The following is a 24002-nucleotide window of genomic DNA, read 5'->3' on the forward strand; positions in this document are numbered from 1 at the left end:
GTATTAGTTTGCTGCGCCATTGTGAGCTATTGCAGGGCCGCCAATCAAATGCGTCCAAAAACTGTACTTCAAACTTTGCGTGCTGATGATAGAAAGCTCTACCAACATTGAATGCACAAGCTGTTTTAGCATTTTGTTTCCCCTGGCGACTGTCGGAGTTGTGGTATTGGCAGCACATAGGACGAGGTACGGCGATGGCCTCTGATGTTAGAGCAGGGCACTGAACATCAGACGCGGCAGATAAGATAACTTCTGACTGAACGTTTGCATTATTTTGTGACATTGCAACCAGTGTATTATTATGGGATTTAGGCCAAAGATGCTGTGGCACCTGAGCTGACATTAACTGTAAGGTTGACATATTCAGACTGGGCTTGCTATCTGACTGCTTATGTCGACGTCTGGAATGGGACTTGCTGCAACGAATGATGCAGCCTATGCTATCAGTCGCCGTGTGCAAGAATTTGCGAGCGTCAATATGGGATAACATGAGTACGTGCCCATTTGAAACCTTTCGAACACTGTTTAGAAAGATGCTTGATAAACTGGGGCCAAAATTTGGGAAACTTGACACATTGTCAAAAAAGCTAAGGTGAACCGTCAAAAACATTGTCACAACGTGCATAAGAGGACAGCGCGCGGCATCTTCACACATTGCCAAGGTGCTTACGCTGAAGGGTCAAATTAAGATACCAGCTAGGATAAGATAATGTAAAGCTCTAAATTCGGTTTGAACGAAGTAGGCTCAGTATATAAAAAATTGAGATGGAGATATCTGATAAGGTGACGCCCAAAGGGAGCCTGAGGAACCAACAAAAACAGCTTGCAGAACCCCTAGATTAAGTGGAACTCAGTTTGAGTGCTTCTGACCTAGCACTTAACCTTCTACAATAAGGGTGCGAATGATGCCTCCTGTGATGTTGAGTATCCAGTCCAAAGTTGTAATATGCACCATCGATTAATCATTGCGTGTTTTATAAATGTCAGCGTCTCGTAAGAACAAAATGCTTCATTAAAGGAATCTGTCGCTCATGTCTGCATAGACAGCATTCAGTATCATGTTATGCAGCTGGCTTGCGTTGAAAGGATATGTATGGTGTTTCGAAATTAGATGAGCTGGCTTTTAAATGAGCAAGCTTTTCGAAACAAAACTGAAGCGAGGATCTACGGAAGCAGGTAGACAAATATTGTAGAACATTTATGTGCATTGAGTGTCATACTTGCGTGCATGTTCCTGGTGTCATAGGGTCAAGATTTAGAGCGGTCGCATATTGTTTCTGTTTTCAAGAAAGCTCTGCACACGGTACCGCCAAGCAAATAATAGAAATTGCCAATATCATTTAACTTCAACAGAATATCCGCAAAGCTCCTTGAAATGAAGCAAATACATTGATCCTGCAACTGACTCTAATGAACCGAGGCATCCGTTTCGCTGTCCACACCTCTCAACACCGTTTGACTGTGCATGTACTCATTCGGGTTTATTTTTAAATCACTAAAGCATATTGGTTACTAGTCGAGTACGAGGTGGCATATCTGCCATTTATTGCCAATAAGAAGCATAGCAGCTGCCTTACGTTTGCAAATTGCACTCGACGAAGCAGAGAAAATGTTCTTGCTGACGCGGCGCCGAATAATTCACTGAATTCATTAGGTCTTTCCATATTGTCGTGCCTTTTTTCATCCGAGCTGTGGCGAACCGACAGAGGACGAAGTCTACACGTTGACGGCCTTTTTCTAAAAGCTAAAATATCAAGGCAGAAAAATTTCCTCTGGAAATGCGCGTTACCCTCGGAGCGGCCTTAAGGCATAGTTGAGAAAGAAACTTTTGAATTGTGTCTATCGTCCTTGCTTTTCGCGGTTCAGTCATCTATGATTTCTGTCATTTCTCTCTTGTTTATCGATTTGTGCAGTGCTGGCGCGCATTGGCGTAGATTTAAGACATTTAGCATCTTGTTCAATAGCCAACATGGGACCTGGTGCTGTGTTGTTACGCCCTACGACCTGGCTTTGGAGCCTTTGTGTGTGCAGGTGCCATTAGGTTTTGTTAGGTGGTTGATGCGGTATGATTGATGGCATAGTAAGTATATGGAAAATAATATCTGCTCTTCTCAATATATGTTGTCATAAGTTGCCTGCTTTATTTCTGTGTGTCACAAACTAGAACCCAGAAGGTCATTCTTCATCGACAGCCCTTAGGACGTGGTCGTGTGCACAGCACTGTGTATATATATATATATATATATATATATATATATATATATATATATATATATATATATATATATATATATATATATATATTCAGACCTGGAAATTTTTATTTGCGGATGGAAGTGGTTAAGCAGCTAAGAATGCGCCTTCATAAGAAGAAGCCAGACGTATAATTTAATTTCGCAGCATTTTTTAGCAGCAGATCTGGTAGAGAACTTGCTTTACAAATACCAGCATAAAGTGGGAAATAGGTAAGGGTAGTTTGTTTACTGTGTGAAAATTCAAAGCTTGTTAGAAGTTAGGGTTCTTTTTGGGCATTTCAAACAAGAAGCTATACCCGATCGCTCTACATATATGTGCTCTATCCTGTCAATTAAGGTGAGCTGTAGATTTGTGAGGGAGGAGCTGTGGAGTGGACTTAGCTGGAGAAAGAAAAACGACGGCTTTTTTCTCAGTGTTTGTCGTAATGTATTGCTGATTGGCTTCTGTTTATTAACCTACATAATTCGAGATCGTCTTTACTAACCTACATAATTCAGTCTGCGGCAAAACTCATAACCGCAAAAAGTGGAAAATATGCCGGATCAATGAATACAATCCAAATGAACGCTACATGAAATGCAGAAAATATAAAAGAATGAAAGAAAACAGCACAGCATAATTACATTTCTGACATAAAAATAAATGTATTGTTTCTTATTACCCTTTCATTATCAATTTTATTTTTTCGAAGATAATTTAACAGAGATGGTAGAACATATGAGATAATTTGCTAGCCACAGATGTCTAAAACTATTGCTGCAATATTCCTCGGGTAGTGAATGTAATGTATATTGCGGTCGAAAACAGCAATTTGACAAATTCTTCATTGCTCGCCTTTACAGCTGCTTCAACTGTTCCTGAGCATCACACTGCTAATTAAAAAAAAATTCGGCAATTGCACATTCTCATCAAAACATTGCATTCTGATGTTATCATTTGTAGCAGATTTTGGATCTCACACTTGTTTTTCTCAAGTTCTATACTTTTTTTTCTAATGCGGATGTTTCTAGGCTTCCAAGTTAATACCTCCACAAAAACGTAATCATGCCATAAATTATGGAATATAAAATGTCCAAAATATCTTGCTATTTCTAATGCCCTAAAAACCTGCATTACGGTAAACTATACGTGGCTGGTACATATTTTTTTTTGGAATGTGCGGAAGGTAAAATGTTGTTTAAATGGGCGATAGAGAGATTAGAGCGCCCTTTTTTTATCAACATTCTTGAACATTTACTTCATGTAGAGAAAGAATGCACATTATGCTTGTCCATACCCTTCCTTGGTGGCAAACTTACCACGTTAAAGTTCATAGAATAATTACTGCGTATATAAAACGACGATTGTATAGGGTATAGAATCGATATATTGTAAAGCAGAATTTATATTCTTAAACTGATATCCAGGAGGAAATGTTTGGGCCAATCAGCAATGCACTACAAAGAATTGCAAGGCAACACATCATGTGTATTCAGCCAATTTTGGCGATTTCATTTGACACACGCAGTTTTGTCTCGATTTTGAATCTATCTAAAAAGCTGACCACTTAGACCATTTTTTTTCAGAAGCTTCTGGTTTCCCTCGGAAGTTCGTCAATCCTTTAATGGAAGCTACAATATTATGTTGGCTTTAGAAGGGCGAAGACAAGCGCGTGAACAGTAGATTGAGCGTTTGCCGCCAGATTAAGGCAGAAACGGGGTTGAAAAGAGAATTTGCATTGAGCTTCTTAATGCTTCAACAGGAGTGCCAGCATTCGTCCCTTACGTTGTTTTTCAGCTGGGGGTCGCTCAGGGAAGCGATAGGCCATAATTTAGTCCCCAACACCAAGGCGCCCTTCAATGAAACGCATGCTGATAAATTTACTAAATTTTTACATCTGGCTTCAAATGGATGATAACTTCTAAGCCCCGTACAAGGCGACCTTGCTGCTACGAGAGCATACACTCGGCAGCTGCCAAAAGCTTCGGGATCTTCAACGGCCAAGGGCACTCATACGTTCCTCAAATTAGGCTCTATCATATTCCAGTCGGAAAAAAATACAGAAAATTTTCTGATGTTACGACAGAATTTCTGTGCGGTTTTTGACGGGAAACCTGTTGTTACAACAGAACATTCTGTAGTAACATCAGAAATTTCTGTAGTTACAACAGAAAAGTACTACAGAATTACAGACAACAGAAATTTACTACAGAAAGACTACAGAAATACAGAAAAGTACTACAGAACGACAGAAAAATCTGATGGTTACGACATAACTACAGGATGTTTTGTCGTATTTTTGACAAGGTTCTGTAGTTTTTTTCGACTGGGTATATTATTAATAATTTATGTTCCTTTTTTCTTACTTGAAATTGAAGTGGTAACGACTGCTTCTTGCATTTGAAGGAACTGTAGCCCAGTGTTATTTGTTTCTCCTTGGATAAGCTGTGATCATAACACCAAATGTTTGGCTATTTAAACATAAGCGTGAACTATCCTGTCATTTTTTTTTTGCTGTTTACATTCAAGAGCCAGGAAAAACAACGTTCTATTAGGGGCAGATAATATTAACACTACTCTCTAACCTTCTTAGGTGACTGCAGAAGCCCCAAAGGTGGCAACGCATGTGGCCTGTTTGGCAATGATAATGCTATGTGCGAGTCCAAATCGGAGTGTTTCCTCCAGCAGTATAAGAAAGAAATGGAGCCTGTGAGTACATGGCCCCTTCAGCGTTCTATGATGCTGTCTAATCAATCGATATTTTGTCATTAAATGCCCGTTATTGTCTTTATTTGAGAAGTCACTGATGATACCTTCTTAGCTATCGGGTAGACTGTTTGTGGAGACGCTGTCGGTTTCGCAAAACGTGAGAAGCAAATAGGTACAAAGACCTATGCTTTTTTGTCAACCTCACTGGCATTACGATCTTAAGCTAAATTCCTCGTACAAAATTCTGCAATTGTTTATTGAGTGCCTCCCACATGTTTCCGCTACTTAATATTTATATAACATCACTTTCTTATTGCACTTTTTTGCATCAGTTCACATAACTGATGACGAAGCTAAAGATCCCTTTTGAAAATTTATGGTTTGCAGTAAACATATTCTACCGTCTGGGGAATATATAGTGCTACGCATTTAGGGTATTTTAAACATATAAATTTTAAGTGGCACCAATGACCAAACTATCCCTTGGAGCAGAGATTGTTCTGAATCCCATTTCAAAAACTAGACAACCGTGTCAAAAGTACCAATATACGTTCTGCAGGCATGTTGTAAATGTAAGAGTTTTTGTTAATTTTGTACTACTTTTTTTAACTAGATTTGTGTTGTGTGTGCTTCTCTAGTACGTTTTTGTCGGTACTACAGAAAAAAATGATGTTACTGATGTTGATGATTTCTGCTTCAACAAGCGGTTTCCCGTCCAAAACTATACAAACTGCGTCGCAAAAACAAAAAGATTTCTCTAGGTTTTCCGGCTGGAATTTGGCAGAAAATATTTACTAACCTCAATATTTTCCGCCAGCGCCCTTAATACTTGAGCACTAAATTACTATTGAAAAGGAACAATGCCAAAATTGTTTTTGCTATCATATTTTAGTACAAAACACAACAGGCTCGTCTAAGCTACAAGCTGTTTTTAGAACTGTGCCCGGAAATTTGGCGTTGCAACCCATTAGATTTTATTGTACTATTTAAAATACAAAAAAAAGTGCAGTAGCATAGACAGGGTTCTCGGCTTATGGTAGGTTAAGGTAAAGAATGGACACTCACGACAATTAACGTGAAAGAACAGGTATTCCCGACAATTAAATATTCCTATTAGACACACCTGTCAATGAAAAACCAGGCGCTAAGGTTGAAATCAAACGAAATAGGTTTTTCAACATTGATATAACTGTAGGAGAAACGTTCATCCGGGTAGTCATTGAACACTTTCGGCACATGCACGGAACGTCTTGCCTCGCCGCATCTAGTTCATAATTGGTGAAGAGAAAAACGAGATGCGTAAGGCAGATACGCTGCGGAAAATGGTCAGCTTTAAGATCAGATTGCCAAAAATGTCGCAGTACAACTGCATGTTAAAAAAAATAAAAAATTCAGAAAATAAGGTTCTTTAAAAATGTTGTCCCATGAGGCCAATGAACAAATTGTACGATACTCTTAAGAAAACGTTTCAAAAGCGGATCAACGCGGTTACGCCCAAGACGAGGACAAAAAGCAAATGCTGTGATCACATAACAATGTACACCGTAAGCAAGTGCATGCACAACTTTTTTTTTCAATGGAAAGGGAACTATGCTTGCGCAGTGATAAAGCAACCAAGCAGCACTCTTAAGTCGATTAGAAAAATATCCCATATGAGTCTCCGAAGACATGCTGGATTCAAAGAACACAACCATGCATTTAATTGAAGGGACATACTCTACTGGAGAGGAACAGCATGGTAAAGACCGAGTGCTATGCAGAAAAACTGGAAGACATTTTTTTGAAAGAAATTGGAAGACTTTCTTTATTTTTTATGCTGTTTGAAGATAACAGAGCTGCGTAGTCGCAACTGTTCCATCGCTGGATATAAAATCTTAATGATCAAGTCACCGACTAGATATAATTCACTGACAGAATTAAACCACTGAAGGACTTCTGGCTCTATTAAAAAGCCATTTACACAGGTCGTCGGAAGCGATAGAAGGCTAGTTATGAAAACAGACAAATTCATGACCTACTGAAATAGCTAAGCGTTCCTCATAGGATAAAAAAATGGCGTGCCTACATTGTATTTTTTCTTTCGCAAAAATAGCAATGCAACCGCGACTTCGCAATTGTCGCGCCAGCATGTGCGAGCTGTAAGACGCTAGTATTATTGATTTCGGTGAGAAAAACACGGTCAACAGCCATAATTATTGAAACGACAAGCATTTTAAATTCATCTCAGTATTTATGGTTTCGTCTGATATTCACATGCAGAACTGTAAAGCTTCTCTGACAAAATCAATAAAACGAATAGACCTATCAAATCTGGTAGCACAGAACAAGTGTTTCCCATAGCGCTACACAATTTTTCAACATCTTCAAGTTTGATGATTCGAATGAGGGATGAAGATTCATTCTTCGTCACCAATACCATGCTTCCCTTTATCCAGACGAATTTGTAGGATTTTTCTTTTGCCTTGACCCTAGCTTGCCAGAGAAGTTTCTTGCTCAGCTTAGTGAGGCTCCCATTGACAAAAAGCCTAATAATTCACCAAAATCATCGTGAATGGCTGTAGCTTCCCCCGAAAGGAAAACAATTTTTCTTTGGATGCCAGTTTGTCGAAACGATTATGAATCATTGCTGTGGAATTACAGACAGCCAAATCGAGGCCGCGGGTACCACAGCTACGTCGTGAAGAGGTAGCTGCGCCGGGAAGAGCCGTTGCTACGGTCTTTTCTTAAAAAAATCATTCTGCCATGACATTTGAGTCAAATTACCCCTATGCCACAGGCTGCAGCTGCCAGCTCAGGTCGCTCCTTTCATACGGGAGGGTGATATCAGAATAAGCCTGCCAGAACCGTTAGCATTCACGTTACCCCAACAACACGCACGCACATCCATTCGGTTTGGTTGAAGCTTGATTTCATATTTGGGCCGGTAGCTTACGCTCTCGCTCATACCCTTAATTGAGGATGTTAAAGGTCCACAGTAAGGTAGTACCTTGCACTGATAGGGCACAATAGGCAATAATGTATCAGACAAAAGAATCTTTCGCCGTTGCTTTCATAATTTAACTAGGGTTAACCAGAGGAAGACCACAACCAATGTTTTGCTTCCAAGATGGTAAACAGCAAGTACCTTCTTATCAGAGAAGCTGCCAGATATATTTTTACAGCCAGATGTTTAGTATCTTTTTCAAGGCTTCCTTTTGATTTTGCGGCGGACTCTGAATTGCCGTGTTGGTATTGCGGTTGTATTGCTGAAATTCATTTTGTACAGACCTGAGACGCTCCAAATCTTTAGCTTGCTTGCGAACTATTACCGAAAGGGCATTGGTTTGAGCTTCCTTCTTAACCTTACTTGTTTTGCACTAATTCCGCTCCGCAGGCACAGAATCGTATTTATTTGAGAAGAAGTCCACAGATTCTTTTACATCTCCAACAGTTTTCGACAGTTTCGTAAAATCTGCTTTTAGACGAGGAAGGGAATCCACGTTCGCAGTTAGGGCTGGAAGATACGACAGGGTTTCCTTGATGCCTTTTAATTTTCCCATTTAGTATGACTATGCATATGCCCATTTGATTGACTGGGACGTTAAACCCCACAAACCAACCCATTCGATTGACTCATTATCGAGAAGACGAAAAGAACCTGAACGGGAGCTTGCTGTACGACATGTATAACATATCCAAGTCTCTCAGTTTTGGTTACACATGTAATTAGGCAATAATAATATAGATACTTTATTGCCATCATATTTTGTTACAAATCTCAACGGGCCCGTCTATGCCAAAAGCGGCTTGTGGGACGTGGCGCAGTAAGGTATTTCCACACGTGTTAATTTTAGGACACTTTTTCCACATACATTCACTCAAGCACTTTATTTGCAAGTATTGTGAGTTTTACTATTCAGACCTGTAACAGGAATTCCACGGACGGCAACCTTTTATTTTCTAAACTTAGTTCCCGACTTCACTCTGGCTACGTACTGATAAAGAATTGTGATATGCTTTGCGATGCCCTTATATTTTTTGTATTTAATTTGTGTAAAGGGTATACATGAGGAGCCGCCATGCTGAATCTCCTCAATCATCAGTCTGTGTTCAAAGAGAAAGGGGCTTTTGAAAGTTGTATAACCTGCCCTGAAGGAGCCGCCTTCCCGGCTACCGCATCGCTACGCTTGCGTGTGCGTCACGGAATTTGGACATGAGTGGTAGTGAGGCATAGCTGGGTTAAAGCGGGCTTGCATTTTGTAGCCCGGTGATTAAGTGCATGAGACGTTTTAGTCTCTCTCCTTAGCACGTTTCTGCATGCAGTATAGAAACGAAGCTGCGGAGCTTGTATAATGCTCCCAGGCCTGGCTAGTGTAGCTAATCTATATACCCAAAGCGCGGGTTCGAATCCAATCCAGGTAATCGTTTTCATTCTAACAGGTCATGTTGGTCATGCGCTGTCCACAATTTCGATTATTAAATCATGCGCACAGATCCATTCTACAAAATGTGTCCATGGAATTCGTCCACAAGTACTATGCACACCCCTCATGAGCGATGAAAATTTCTAGCATTGGACATTCTGATTCAAGACTTCCATCTGATTGTTTTGGCTTATTGTTGATGATAAACAAAAATTGAATTCGAGTATTCAAGCTAGTCAAATGCTATTTTCGATTTTGGTTTCATGTCAGTAGTTCCAGGACAGCCTGCACGAAACTCAGCGCCATCGATTACTGATAAGATTAGTGCTGACTCCTTATAAGACGTTTGGAGCTCTTAATGTATCATAAGAAGCCGATATGATTGCTAGGTGTTTCGATCTATTGCGTATGCTGAAGAGTTTTAGAAGACAGCCGCATGAAACGCACAGATTGACAGAGTTGCAGTTCAATACCGGGTGTGCTCGGCTACCGTCATACATATACATATAGTGCTTTACGACAAACCTACGACAAACCACTGAGTTCCTAGCCCTTCCAAGAGGTTTCTTTTGATGGTCAAATGTTGATTCCTCCCTTATACATCTTGGGTTTCAGATTCGCCTCATGAAGCAGAGCACTCGAACTAACGCTGGGCCCAATAAATGTAGGAAAAAAGAGCACAACATTTCTTACAAAGCAGTCGTTGTCCTAGGCTCAGCGGTTACCCGAAGTCGAGTTTCTATCGTGCCCTCAATCTTCATTTTGCTGTATTATCAACAATGCTTGTACAAAATGTTTTTTATACATACCTCCCATCGCCACTTTTAACAAATAATATTGCACTAAAATAAATAAAATATCATCGCCCCATAAGACCAGAAATGTTCACAAAGCTACAATTACACATGTGATATCTTACAGCAAATGTTTTCTTCCATGCATTGTCAATGATTTTGTATCGAACGATAAACCAATCGAACGCTATATTCCAACATATGCGAGAGTTATGTAATTTAGGAAGTACGTTGCACATTAATGAAGGAGATGTAGCATTTTGACATCTTTTATTTCTAATTTCATTATGGCTGAGGCAGTGATGTACATAAGCAGAAATGAGCAATTGTTAAATAAGCCGGGTTGCAGGGAGATTTGTAGGCATTGCACTTTTCTATAGGCTGTCTTGCGGCCCTTGTGCCCAAATTATGAAAGCGCTATGAAGTCGCTACAGTACTTCAGCAATAAATCCAGTCCTTTTCTTTAGAGAAATGTACAGGCTTGAGCACAAAACTCATAACTATCACACGCGTAAAAAAAATAATTTCATCCTTCCGCAAACCCAAACAAATTGCGGACGACAAAGCATTAATTTTAACTTGCCACTTCTGTTAAACACAATAGATTAATTACACTATGCTGATTTCATACCCTCTATGAACTGACTGAATCTGTATTTCTATAAACATGCCTTCTGTTTTGCGTGTATGCCCTTGTTTCATCAATATTTGGAAGTGTCGCTTTGCCGTATTGCTGTATCTGTAAAAAAAAGAAAATAAGACAAAGAAATGTATATCTGTATTGCTATCTATCGCACCAAAGTTGCCAAGTGATTTTATGGGGGCGTAGCCCCTCGTCAAGCCTTTGTTAGGCTTTTTTGGCTATGCCCCTAACATCTCTGCGATGTTGAAATAATTATGACTTGATGACGTGACTTGTTCAATCAATGTCATTCAGGTTCCATTCACGGTCTTTATATAAAATATCTGGTTATGGGGGGTAACACGTCTCGGCTCCCTTCGTGACAGTTACACAGGTTAATACAACACGAATACTTACACATTTCCGTATATTGAACTTCACAATTTTCAGATGTGCTGATGTGGCTGATTATTGCATTATTAATTCTTTTTAAATTTGGATAGAATTAAAAGGGACCTTTCTTTCAGGAGTTCAACACATTATATCAAGCTAGCGTAAAGAGCTATTGGGAAGAGGGCAAAAATGAGACAGCAGAGGTGAGTTTTCTGATAGATATTATTGATCTCTGTAGGTAATTAGGAATGACATTTGATATAAGATACTATCCTGTTTTTCTTAATCAATTTAAAAATGTCTTTTTTCCTACATAACATGGTAATATATCGTAATATAACACACAGAATGAAAAAACTCGTAAAAGAACGAAAAATAAAAAGTTATCGGCCATTTTATCTTCGATAGATTACTGCACGATGTGGAAACTCTCTGCTTGTATTACCCCCTTTGTTATCTCCAGGGCGAGTCACTTGGCGGACTTAAATTGCCTCTTGTGAGAAACAGAAATTAATCTGCATTGTTAACGTAACACATTCTAAATGCAAAAGATAACTATTACCGGATGATTCCAGATGAAAAGGATGCCTATGTAATATGTTTGAGGAGTAGCTGCAACCATCCGATGTTACGAGTAAAATGTCTGCGTCCACACTAACATTCTGTCGGAAATGCCGTGTACTTTACAATGATTTGTTTAAAAACGACAGGAACCCGTTCTTTTTAAAAAGGATGTAGGTGCGAAGCAGTAACAATTTAGCCCACTCTGTTCGGAAATTTGTGCAGAATTTCGTGATGGAGGCCTATTGCCTTTAGCTCTTCGACCAACGTGATTCAAAGTTAATAAGAATCTCAGTAAGTATGAAAAGAGTTGATTTTTTCTATTAAGGCCAAAGCCCTAAATGCTCATACGGTCGGCTTTCGTTCGTTCGGCTGTACTATAGCTGTGAATCAAATGACGTCATCATCCGAAACCGAATCTAGCGTCATCAGAAAAATAAAAATCCGATCTCCACCGCGAATCGCAGCTCCATCCCTCGTATCCCAAGCCGAGCACATTAGTCAACTGCGCCTGCCTAGTATCATGAAAGGCACACAACAAGTATCCTTGTCTAGAGTGAGGTTATAGTTAAAAATATTAAATAAATCCTGTCTGCACCCGGAATTGAATCTACATGCCTCGGGTCCCTAGCTAATCACTTTAACTAACTTCGTCACGCTCGGGATTTGTATTTTTTTTATTACCAATCAACAAAGTACATACAGGCATATAATTCGTTAGAGAGAGAGAGAGAAAACTTTATTTCAAAAAGAAAAAGAAAAGAGAAAGGAAAAAAGAAAAAAAAAAGGGGGGGGGGGGGGGCCAGTGAGTGCAGTCTTCTTTTCAAGACCCCAGAGGCCTGGGCTGCCGCTCTTGCCTGAGTTACCTGCCTACGCTGAATCTCTAGATCATAGCATTGCAGAGTTCGTTAGCCTGCCTTTGGTTGAAAAACTATATTAAAGATTTTCATGTTGAGTATTCCATCGACCACATCCACCCATTGCGGTTGCTCAGGCCGACTACTGGGAACATCTCTGAGAAATGCTACAATTTCGATGAAGTTGTTCCTGACATATCGTAGATTTTCTTCTGCGTGCCTAAATGCCATACTCCTATTCGAAATGCTGCTGAGGCCAAGCACCATAATCCTGTCGTGCGGGACCTCATCAAGGATTATTGGGTAGTTCGTTCTTTAGAATTTTAAGGATGGCACTGATAACAAATAAATAAATCCTGTCTCCACCAGGAATCAAATCTCCACCCCTCGGATCGCCAGCCGAGTGCACTAACCAACTGCGCCACTCCTGGAATCGTAAAATACACACGATTATTCTCCTTTTCACAGTGATGATAATAGTAGGAATGGCAATGGTGCTGCAGGTAGGGATATTGGCAATGATTTCATTAGCAATGATAAAGAGGGTGCATTAAGTTGATACTGATTATGAGAGCACACGTGATGCACCATGTGCACCAACAGCGTTCAGGCTTTCGCATTTCTGCAGTCTACATTTCACAGTGTTCTAGGAATGTTTTTTGGCAGTTTGTGATTTACGTTATTCCCTCTCTTTTATGCGTCGAATTGAGATAGGCACCTGCGTGTGTCAGCAAGATAGGTGATGGAGGAGACGGTTTTCAACTCGAGCCGCCAGCAGCGGACAAAGCGCTATCATTGCGGTGATCGCCTTTATTCATGCAACTGAAATAATAAGCGACTCCAAATGGCGATCAGCGACTTTGTTAAAGAAAGTCTCCGATACCGCCCCTTCTTTTCACTTACGAAGTTATTGATATCATGTTTAACTAACTAGCCAAACAATAAATAATCAATGCCTCCACTAATACTCGCAGATATTAGTTAATCTCAACTATTCAGAATTGTCGAACTCATATAAGCCCAAGATCATGCGGGGTAACAGAAATATCAGGCTTCCCCCAAATAAGGTGGGCAATCAGCCGGCCGAGCGGTGCCCCAAAGCCAGAAATCATAACCCTGCGGTTATCCACACCTAACCAACCACGAACTCAATGCACATTAAATAACGAGACCACCCGCATCATACCATAAATCACTGAATAAAGAATGACAGGTGATGTGCAGACGACTGCAGACAGGCAGCGCCCATTCAAACTACTAATCAAAATTCATACATATTGCCATAAAGAATGCTTAGTTATCTGCTCCTGCCTGACCTAATGACGTGCCGGATATGCTGAGGTCCAGACAATACCCTGGCATTCACTCCTAGGCCCTTGAATGAGGAGGAGTTGCCAAAAGGTATGCGTGGCCTGCGGCACGCTAATTGGCGTCAATTCTGGAACTTTACTATCAAAGGTTTTTATCAGCCTCCGCCGTGTGCCTGATCCTGGCGACCATCAAGTATCACCTGGTGCAGCTCTTATCTTGTGTTTAGAGCATTCCTAATTGGCTTCCTTCTCCCTCTGCATCATTCGCGTGCTGGAGAATTTTTCATATAATTCCCGAGTCCAAACCAGTCAGACTTTCATACTGCCACCTCTTTTGGACCTACAAAGAAGGTAGTATCGGAGACCAGCCACTGGCCCGCCGTCGTCAAGTAACCAAGGAAATATGGAGGTGCCGAGGAGGGAAAGACGATGCGCGTCACGAATATCTCAGGGGCTAATAAATGTCGAAGCGGACACAACAACGAGCGCGTAGGCCTTTAAAAACGCCTCTGAAAGTTTAGGTTGCTGTGAGGCTGATGTTTTGTTTGTGCAGCCGCGCCAAGCGGAGAAGAAAGCAGGACCTCCATATACCTTACTCTGCGAGCGTTCAATAATCATCGCTCTTAAGGGCAATATATATTACTCTCAGCTTCGATAGTTTTCACAGGGAATCCCCGCACCGGTTCACTCTCGAAAGTCTTCTACCTTTTCGACTTGGTGGCTTTTTTTATGCTCAAGGCTATGTCTTATATGGCGTCTGATTCTAAGTTACCTAAATGAACAAGGAGACTGTTTTAAAACGCAAGGGAACTCCGATAGGAAACCCAAACCGTGAAAACGATCATGTAAAAGACGATCGAAGCGATACTGCCTGTGATATCAAGGGTTGCTTCAAGCCGTGCGAATACTTTGAATCCCTAAAATATTTGAAGTTACCTATGCACGTTTCTCAACATGTAAGAAAGAGTATGAAGAGCTTCGCCAAATCAAGTCAGCTTTTAGAAATTGATAATCCGTGGTTTTCGACTGGATGGGTGGCCCATGATATTTTACTCATAAAGGTGAGAACCAAAACAGTCGCATAATAGGTCGCATCGCATAAACAATAGAGGTGAACTGTTGATTAGATATTTCGCCTTTTCGTGATATGTATGTTTCTTATAACAAATGAAAGGAAATTTGGTGGCTGTGAAAAAGTTTTATATAATTGTGGCAGTTTGCAAACTAAAAATTGCTGTTACACGAGGGGCATCCCGTACCGGGATTCCACATAAAGACACCAGCCGCGCCCCTTGGAATACATTGTTTTCAAAAAACTGCTATGAACATTTGGATAGGGCCGCCTGCCATGAATTTCTAGCTGAAAATAGAAGGGAGCGATTCTTCCGACATGCCCACAACATGTGCAAGTTAACGCAAACTTTTTTATTGAGAATGAGAGCAGCGATTACGGGAAGCACGTTGCGGTGTTGGGCTACAGTCTTCTCATTCGCTCGTCCCCTCCGTTATATCCCCTTGGGGCAGCCTTGACTAAATTTTGTCTTTCGCAATTACCGTTATTGATTTTCGCTGGCAGCAAACTGTTCAATAACGTTCTTTGGACACTAATCAACAAGCTTGCATGTATGTGGATTCTGACTATAAGATCTGGATAACCATACTGCCCTACGTCTCCAACGCTTTCAATACCACAACTCCTGAAATTACAGGACATTCTACATTTTGTACCTCGTCCGCCGCGCTATACCCTCGAACCAATCCTTCCATTTTCTCCCAGTGAAAATCTGAATGTCACCGAGATCCTGTCCTTGGTTTGCTGAAGAAGCTCGTCGGATTGCCCGCGTACCATCGATTGCATCACATAATCATTCCAAGGACCGCTACGATGGCAGCCGCCGGCATGTTATCTATGCTCCGGGTGATATGGTCTGGTTTTGGCGTCCAATACGGCTCCGCGGCTTGCATCAAAAGCTATTGGCCCACTATTATAGCCCTTATTTCATCGTGGCCAGAATAAGTGACATCATGTATGAACTTGCACGCGTTACCTCAACTGGTTGCCGTTCCACAAAACCTGGGCCCGCTTGCACGAAACGATCTTAAGACTGTCTTAGCTAAGTCCAGACTTAACTGGAGTCTAAAGGATTAGGCCGCTAGCATGGCCGCTTAAGACTGAAATCAAGACTGAGCTTCAGTCCTGACTTGAATAAGTCGCTTGTGCGATTACGACTCTAGGCCGTCTTAGTTAAGACACAAGGACGCCCGGTAACTAAGTCGAGAAATTAGGAAAATACAGGGATGCGCTGGCCCTGTCCTGGCGGTAAGATGTAAACATTCGGTCAATATTGCACTGTGTAAAATCCGTGCCATTGCTTTTTGCGGGTTAAGATTGTGTTACGAGGATAAATGCCCCAAGTGGTTGCTGAGGGCGTTCAGGGAAGTCACTCTGGTGAACACGAGCCGAACCGAAGCGTGCGGCTTGTTTAAGTCTGGACCGTTTAAGTCTGGACTTAGCTCCAACTTTATCGTGCAAGCCGGCCCTGAACTCTCACACGTCGCTCGCCTGAAGCATGCTGATTTCAAGAAATAGCATAACTCTCCCAGTGGGCTTCGGCAGCGCAGGGGGAGAGTACTACGGAGTAACGAAGACGACGAAGAGGAAGTACAGGTTGTCAGCGGAGAAAGAAGTTGAAGTGGCTCTGCTGAACGGACCCGTATCTGACTTCGCTCGTCTGGCGCGATTCCGTCCTGAGTTAAGGTTCCGCATCGTGAACACTGCCGTATTGAAGGCCGTGTCCTCAATGCCCACTACAGACGACGTTTTCATCAGATTGTGGCGTAAAAGCGGAGATCGATACTTTGGATACTGGACAAGCCTACTAGCAGCTATGAGGTACAGAGCCGAGAATAGAGCCTCGTACCTTGAATGCTATCGATTAGTAGGCAAGAGTTCCAGAAACCCATCTACTTCTGCTTTATTGAATATGCGAAAGCGTTTGACTGCGTAGACCACAACAGATTGTGGCAAGCTCTCCAAGAGATTGGAATTCCAATTAGTCTCATCTGTCTCCTCAGGAACTTGTATGAAGGACAAGAGACTACAGTAAGAACAGAGCATGGCCTTACTGACTGGTTCCCAATTGAGAAAGAAGGGAGACAAAGCTGCTTACTGTCGCCCTGCCTATTTAACCTGCATGCTGAGTGCACATGAGGAAGGCCGGTCTGGGCGAGCCTCCAGCTGGAGGAAAGATTGCTTGAAAACAAATGCAACAACCTCAGGTATACGGATGACACCACTTTAATTGCAAAAAGTGAAGTGGAACTGAACAGACTTCTGACGCGCGTGCGAGAAGATGGTGAGAAGTTTGGGCTTCACCTGAAAATTAAAAAGACAAAGATCGTGGCGTCTTGCCCTATCAAGTCCTGGAGCATCAATGGACAAGAAGTGGAAGCTGTGACAGATTTTCTCTTCTTGGGCTCCAAGATTACCCCGGAAGGAAACTGCAGCCATCAAATTAGGAGACGCCTGCTTCTGAGAAAGAACGCAATGCTTACCCTTGACCGCCTATAAGGAGCAGAGACATCAGACTACCAACCATGATCCGTATAACTTGTGCTATGGTCTTTCCAGTGGTGATGTATGGATGCGAAAGTCAGACTGTGAAGAAGGCTGACCGCCGAAGAATTGACGCGTTTGAATTGTGGTGTTGGCGGGGACTCTTGAGAGTTCCTGGGAATGCCAGAAGACCAAATCAGTGTATACTGTCGACCATAAACCCTGACTGTTCATTGGAGGGCAAATGTTTAAGTTAAAGCTCAGCTAATTTGGTCATCTGATGAGAAGAGAGGAGTCGCTGGAGAAAACTTTGATGCTAGGAAAGGTTGAGGGTCACCGGAGACGGGGTAGGCAGTGAACGCGGTTGTTAGATGGCACCCTCGGGGCGCGGCAGATGAAGTTATGTGATGTTAGGAAGATAGTGGGAGATGAGACGGCGTAGCGTGATATGGTCCAAAGGGTCACGAAGAGTCGGACGCAACTGAACGACTGAACTGAACAGACAAGCACTTCTAGATTATCACTTCCAAATCAAGTTAAAACTCGAAAAAAACATAACCTTCAAAAACACTCCGTCTTATCCCAGTTTCTGCAAAATTACCGCTAGTTACCTTTCTTCGTTTCGCTCTGCAATAGTAACCGAGTTGCAAGTACACACACTGTACTTGGTGTTTTATTTTTTGTTGCCTACTGCAGACTACATTTTAGATCAAAGCATGACAGCTTCATTAATACCCACTGTTGATTGAAGGGAAAAAGCCGAAAACAAAAGGTAAAGTGATATACGCAGCATTACGTGCATTGTCAATTACTTTGTCAGGGAGTTCCGCTCTCTGAGGAAACAAATTTTCGAATCTGTCAATTTGAGCAAAGCACGAGAAGTGGTGAACCAGACTACGGTGATCTGTAAGGCGTGTGGATATAGAAAAGGTACTGAGGATACCTGATGTAGCGACAGGTTGTTAATAATAGTGAGGAAGGAAACGAATAATTGATGGAAACTTCCCTTACCTAAAGATGTTAGATATTGTTACAATCTCTACTCTCACATTGAGAATTAGGAAAACTTTAGAATAAGTATATCTCATGATTTTCATTTCAATTATTTCACATATTTATACATTCGTGTAACTGTAAGATCTTTTTCACTGCGTTGTTTCGCTGCACTCAGCCTCTCCTGCAGTTTCTTATTGTCCATTTCCTACTTACCTATAGTACACCAATGCGATGAATTTGGGCTTATGGCGCTGACTGCTAAACACAAGGATGTGAATCGCGACCTTAGGGCCGTTTGTAATGAAGGGGAAAAGCTAGGGGAGAATTTTTAAGGATGTCAAAACCGCTTCCGCTCCACCGGCAACGACGTCAAAATTGCACATGAGACTTCGACAACATGAACGTTATTGTGATGTTAAGAAGTGATGTTTTACAAAAAGGACCAAAGAGATAGCAAAAAGGACGCCCAAATATTGTGGCCTGCTTTTTTGTTAAGGAAGACCCGTAAAATGAGATCATTTTAGAGAAAATAATTTTGTACGAAGTTAGTAGAACACATATGTATAACAATAGAGTTTGATTTTAACGCAATAAAGGAATATAGTAAACAGCTTCAAATCCACACAAAAATATCGCTTTTCAGTAATAGTAGCCTCATTAAAAGAGGACAACAATGTGTTCCGGAACCAGCTCGTTCTGCTAGGGAAAACCATCATGCCAGCATAGGGTTAGCCTACGGCTGTTAGACTTCGTAATAATTGCGCTCTTCGATGGACGTAGTTGAGTGAGATTGCTTGCGACAAATGTTGTGTAAGGTTCCTTTGCCTGGAAGTAAGGTTGCTAAATGCGATCAGTCAATGAGTTCAAAATTTCTGGACGAAGGCGTCGTGCGCGATGCCCGACTGCTGAACATCGCTGAAAAAATTCGCATTCAGCCTCGCACACCTGGGTTCCGACAGTGCGCAGAAACACCAATATTAAGCAAATTTCTGCACGTGTCCGGAGATGGCACAAAGTTTCAACAATGGTAATAATGGCATATAGTAGCCTCTACAATACAACAATTTTCCCTTCTTTGGACCTATCACTCTAAGATTGCGGCTATGTTGGACGTAGCGTTCCTTCAAAGCCTTCTTCCCCGGCGTCCTTCGGAAGTGGATCTCAATTGCTCGCCAACATGAGCGATTGCTGGCGTGAAGTGCTGAACGCAAGCACTCGTGGTAAGCTTCGTCTTCCGCTCACTGCAAAGCTATTTTTCCAAGCGAAATAAAACGCAACATGCACTCTTTACGATCTACCGAACAGCGGTTTTGGGGAAACCTACTGAAGTTTTCAGCTGGGTCGCCTTAAAGTCGCTGCACAGTTTCCTTCCTCAGTAGCTAGCGGCACCTGAATTGTTCAGCATGCCCATCGGTTCTAGGTAGTCACCGCCGCTTCCATCTCGTTAGAGACGCACTAAAGAATGGCGCCGCCAGTTTTTATTCCACACAGACGATGCCACTTCAAACGACTCCAACAAAAACGCACATCTCCTGACCTCAAATAATGCGTAAACATAAATAATGTTGTCGTCAGTTGCTTTACACTTTTTTGGGACATCGCCTGATATTGTGGAACGCAACTTTATTGTGTGCACGCCGTAAAATGTTCTCCAACCAATCGAAGAGAGGCCGAGGGCAAGGAGTAGTTTTCTGATCAAATAGAACCAATATTTTCCACCTTAAGGTGCGTGGTTTCTGTACGTGAGGTTCCTATTCAAGTTGCAAAAACACAAGCGGTCAAAACTTCCGGAAGCCTTATAAACAAAGTCGCTTTGGGATGTAAAACACTTTAATTAAACCAAACCTATGATTCAGAGCATTATTCTAATTAGCAATAGAGCCACCAGTCCTTTTCCACCACAGATACTGCTTAAACAACTCTTACATGTGTGCGAGTAGGCTACATTGAAATTCGGTTCTCTGGCCTGGCTATTGACAGCATTTTCTACCAATGCTAAAACTTATTGAGTAAAGGCTCTTATAGGACTGCTTTGCCGCGCAAGGATGCCGCTCAAGGATCCATGAGCTCATCACCTTTTGCAATTATTCTAGTTGCCGCCTGTCGCCTTGTGAAAGTTGCAATTCAAAGGTATTTAGTCGAATTATTTTTGCCACATCACATAGATTGCAGTCCAGAATTGCATATTATGCATATTGCCTCCTGTCCTAAAACATAATTCATTTGCAGTTTTAGTCATACTCTTGTCCCCCAAATATGTGTAATTTTACTGCTGAGGCAACCCTTCACGACAATGCGTTCAAGTGGTTGGTTCTGCCTACTATATGACTATGCTACTGCGTTTTTCCTTGTGTTAATAGGAGGATCTTGACGGTAGTTGCTAAATGTTTGTTCCAGGAAGCAACAAAACATTACCAAACGCAATTTGAAGCCGTTTCGAAACGACGTGTAGATTCAGACATTGCTGACACTAGTGGGCTTTCGCTTACTTTATCGGTAAGTACTCACGCCAAATTATGTTTGCATTCCACCGCAGCCGCTCAGTGGCTAGGTAGGGTTCTCGGCTAGTGAATTGGAGTACCCGGTTAAATAGCGACCGCGGCGCTGCCTTCCGATGGTAATGAAACGCTAGACACCCTTGTACTGCACGGCTGCAGTGCATATTGAAGGTTTGTCGCTGATTTCGAAAGCTCTATCTACTGCATTGTTAATAGCCTGTAGAGCATTGGGGCAATAAACCACACTACCGCAATCAAAAGAATACTGTTTGAAATTCTTAATAATCATTATTGCTCGAGAAAAACAGTTGAAAGCATTCATGTTTTATACACCTGTTTACAATGAGCACGGTACAACCTACTAGATTTGAAAATGGCACTTAATTTGGAAGTTCACGATGCGTTTTTTGTCAGCTTGACCGCAAAATGAGCAATTAAAAAGTTCGCATTTATATCTTTTAAAATATAAAGAAATTCACTTCAGATCAGCTATAAACCATATCACACATAATATGGCGTGACGGACTACGACAAAGAAAGCACACAACTCAAAGCCCTAGCGCCTCCCTATAATTTGTGTACTTTCTTTTTCCTCGTCCGTCACACCGTGATGTACCGACTAGCCCAAACAAGACTCCTACTTGAAAACCATATCACGCCAAGCTTTCCGGGCCTCCATTATATCTCAAATATCAACCAAAGTCATCTGAAATGCTTCAGGGATGCCATCTAAAACCATCATATTGCTGCCTACCCTTTCTCTGGCGTCCCTAAGAATTTCCTGCCATCAAAACTTTCCACAGTAACTCCTTTCTTCGCATCAGACGATCAATGTAGCTGAGACTGAACTTAAGAATTCGACCTCCTATGCGCAGACAGGGTTTATTGTCGCCTGTGTCGACGTATTTGATCCTCCGGAGGTCCGGGGAACTCTAAAGAGTCTTCGTTATCAGCACAATTCACCAAAATTCATTCTTTGGAGCTATGCAGGGTGCCAATGATTTACTTTAAATCAAATTTATTTGTCCCTGAGGCCATTTAGCATCACAACAATGGTGTAATACACAAAGGGCAACTCAACAGAACAGAAAAGAAAACAAACATTACTGCATATCAAGAGCGAACATATTCACCTTTTTGCCAACAATATACAAAGCCTTGGAACGATAGGAATATTTGTGACGTGGTTAAGCAACAGTTTCGAAACGGCATGAGCTCCCTAAATATGTCGCACTGCATGAAGACGAGAGTACCGGTAAGCTCAATAAGTTAAGCACAAAAGCCGCGCTCGGGCCCTAAGTTGTAAAGTCTAGTCGATTGCATGAAAGACAAGAATTATTCTCCTCTCTTTCTGGTCTGGGAGTCAGATGTGTTCCATTTACGTCCTTATGAGGTAGCGTCTTCCAACTTGACCGAGCGTTTTATTCTGGCCAAAAAATCACGTAAGAGACATTTGGCCGGATTTGCCAAATTAACCGGGAGCTGGGCATCTGTGGGCTTGAATTAATATTGCACTGTATCCAGGTGAATTGTTATTGGCCACATTTGGCTGCCGATGCAATTCATTATGGGAACACCTATCGTAAGTGCCAGCTCCGTACGACTCGCACAGCCTAGAGGGCTATTCATCCCCATACCGTCCCGACCAACCCCTCCCAAAAATTCGGATAGATTACATCAGCCCCTTTCCAACATCATCAACGGGTAACAGGTGGATTATTGGGCCCACAGACTACACGATCCGCTGCGGTGATGCAAACGCCCTACCCAATGGCACCGCAGATTAGCCAAATTTTTGACAAACGTATTTTTCTGCAGCATGGCGGCCCTGAAGTGCTAAATATGGTCAGAGAACAGCTTGTACGATGCAGCGTCTGCAAGCCATCTTGTACTACAGTGATGCAAGCCACCAAGGGATGGCTGCCTGCCATCCACAGCCGAATGATCTCACCGAGCGTCTGAAGAAGACGATCACAGGCAGGCTAGCCATATACGTAGACGCCGAACATAAGACATCGGATTCAATCTTGCCCTAAGTCATCTTCGCCAATAATACCGCCATCAAGCAGACCCCATACCAACTTTTGTATGGCAGGGAGCCAACGACCACGCTCGACGCAAATCTACCGCGCATGACGTACATGAACACCGTCTACGTCGCCGCCTGCGTTCTCCAAGCAGACAAAGCACGGCGACTCTCTCATGGTTGAGCAGTTAGGGACCAGTAGCACACTAACAACTGATGCTACAACTTAGGGTGACGGGGCATAGAATACAAGCCGGGAGACTGAAACTGAGTTTGGGCGTTCAGACACTGTCGCTGACTGAGAGCTGATCTGTCGCGTGGCTACTTGCGCGCTTCAGAAATCATTTGCCAAGTCGGACAACTAGTATTCGAACTCACTCCTTTGCAAAAGTATCTCAACGCACCCGGAGTGCTCATAAATTGTGCACGTTGTTCGTGTTAAGCACCATTAAGTACGCTAAAGGCACTTGGTATTTAAATATATCAGGTGTATGCTCACAATTGTTAGTCTTATATTGTAAACGTCACGGCGACGTCTTTAAGCATGGAGTATTATTTTTATTTTTTGCCGCGAACAGCCGCAGGCATGCTACCTTCTCACTTTGCTAGTAACGCGCAAAATGATACAGGCAATGCTGCGCAAGGTCACCGTCCGTAGATTCATCATTTTCTTCCCTAAACGAAATTTGTCGAGAAGTATTTTGTATGATTGTAGTCACTCTCATCTGCTTCCACATTGTTGCAGGTTCTTCTAGTCCCTTTCGGAAGCTTTTTCTACATGTCTAATCGCGTAAATTAAATTTAACGCTGATGAGGGCTACAAGTGTTCCTAGATCAGCGCCTTACGAGTACGCTTGCTGCGGCCGCCACCGCTGACCAGCCTAATTCTTTCTGGGGCGCACGTCAACCCATTAAAGAATTTCTTTCATCGGAACAGTGGTTTCTTATCTGGTTGTATTCGGCAACGTCATCGCCACGTAATAATATAACCTGTTCGATAGCACAATATAAAGCAATTACAGCCCCTGTGGAACGGAACCTT

At 42.1% G+C, this 24002-nt stretch overlaps 1 protein-coding gene and 1 long non-coding RNA gene across 5 annotated transcripts in view; one reads left to right on the top strand and one right to left on the bottom strand.

The window, feature by feature from the left end:
- LOC146188592 (phosphate-regulating neutral endopeptidase PHEX-like) overlaps positions 1-24002 on the top strand; it is a 46296-nt gene that overhangs the window by 18283 nt on the left and 4011 nt on the right. For both annotated transcript variants that reach the window (XM_084603145.1, XM_084603146.1), the window contains 3 exons: positions 4829-4944; positions 11291-11359; positions 20834-20932. In XM_084603145.1, the coding sequence (XP_084459271.1) occupies positions 4829-4944; positions 11291-11359; positions 20834-20932 (284 nt within the window). The remainder of the gene's footprint in view (positions 1-4828; positions 4945-11290; positions 11360-20833; positions 20933-24002) is intronic.
- LOC146188593 (uncharacterized) overlaps positions 10402-24002 on the bottom strand; it is a 104318-nt gene continuing 90717 nt past the window's right edge. For all 3 annotated transcript variants that reach the window (XR_014707233.1, XR_014707234.1, XR_014707232.1), the window contains exon 4: positions 10402-10880. This is a non-coding gene — a long non-coding RNA (uncharacterized LOC146188593). The remainder of the gene's footprint in view (positions 10881-24002) is intronic.

The sequence above is a fragment of the Amblyomma maculatum genome, chromosome 5, assembly GCF_055883805.1.
Source record: "Amblyomma maculatum isolate TAMU_Amacu chromosome 5, ASM5588380v1, whole genome shotgun sequence".
NCBI lineage: Eukaryota > Metazoa > Arthropoda > Arachnida > Ixodida > Ixodidae > Amblyomma > Amblyomma maculatum.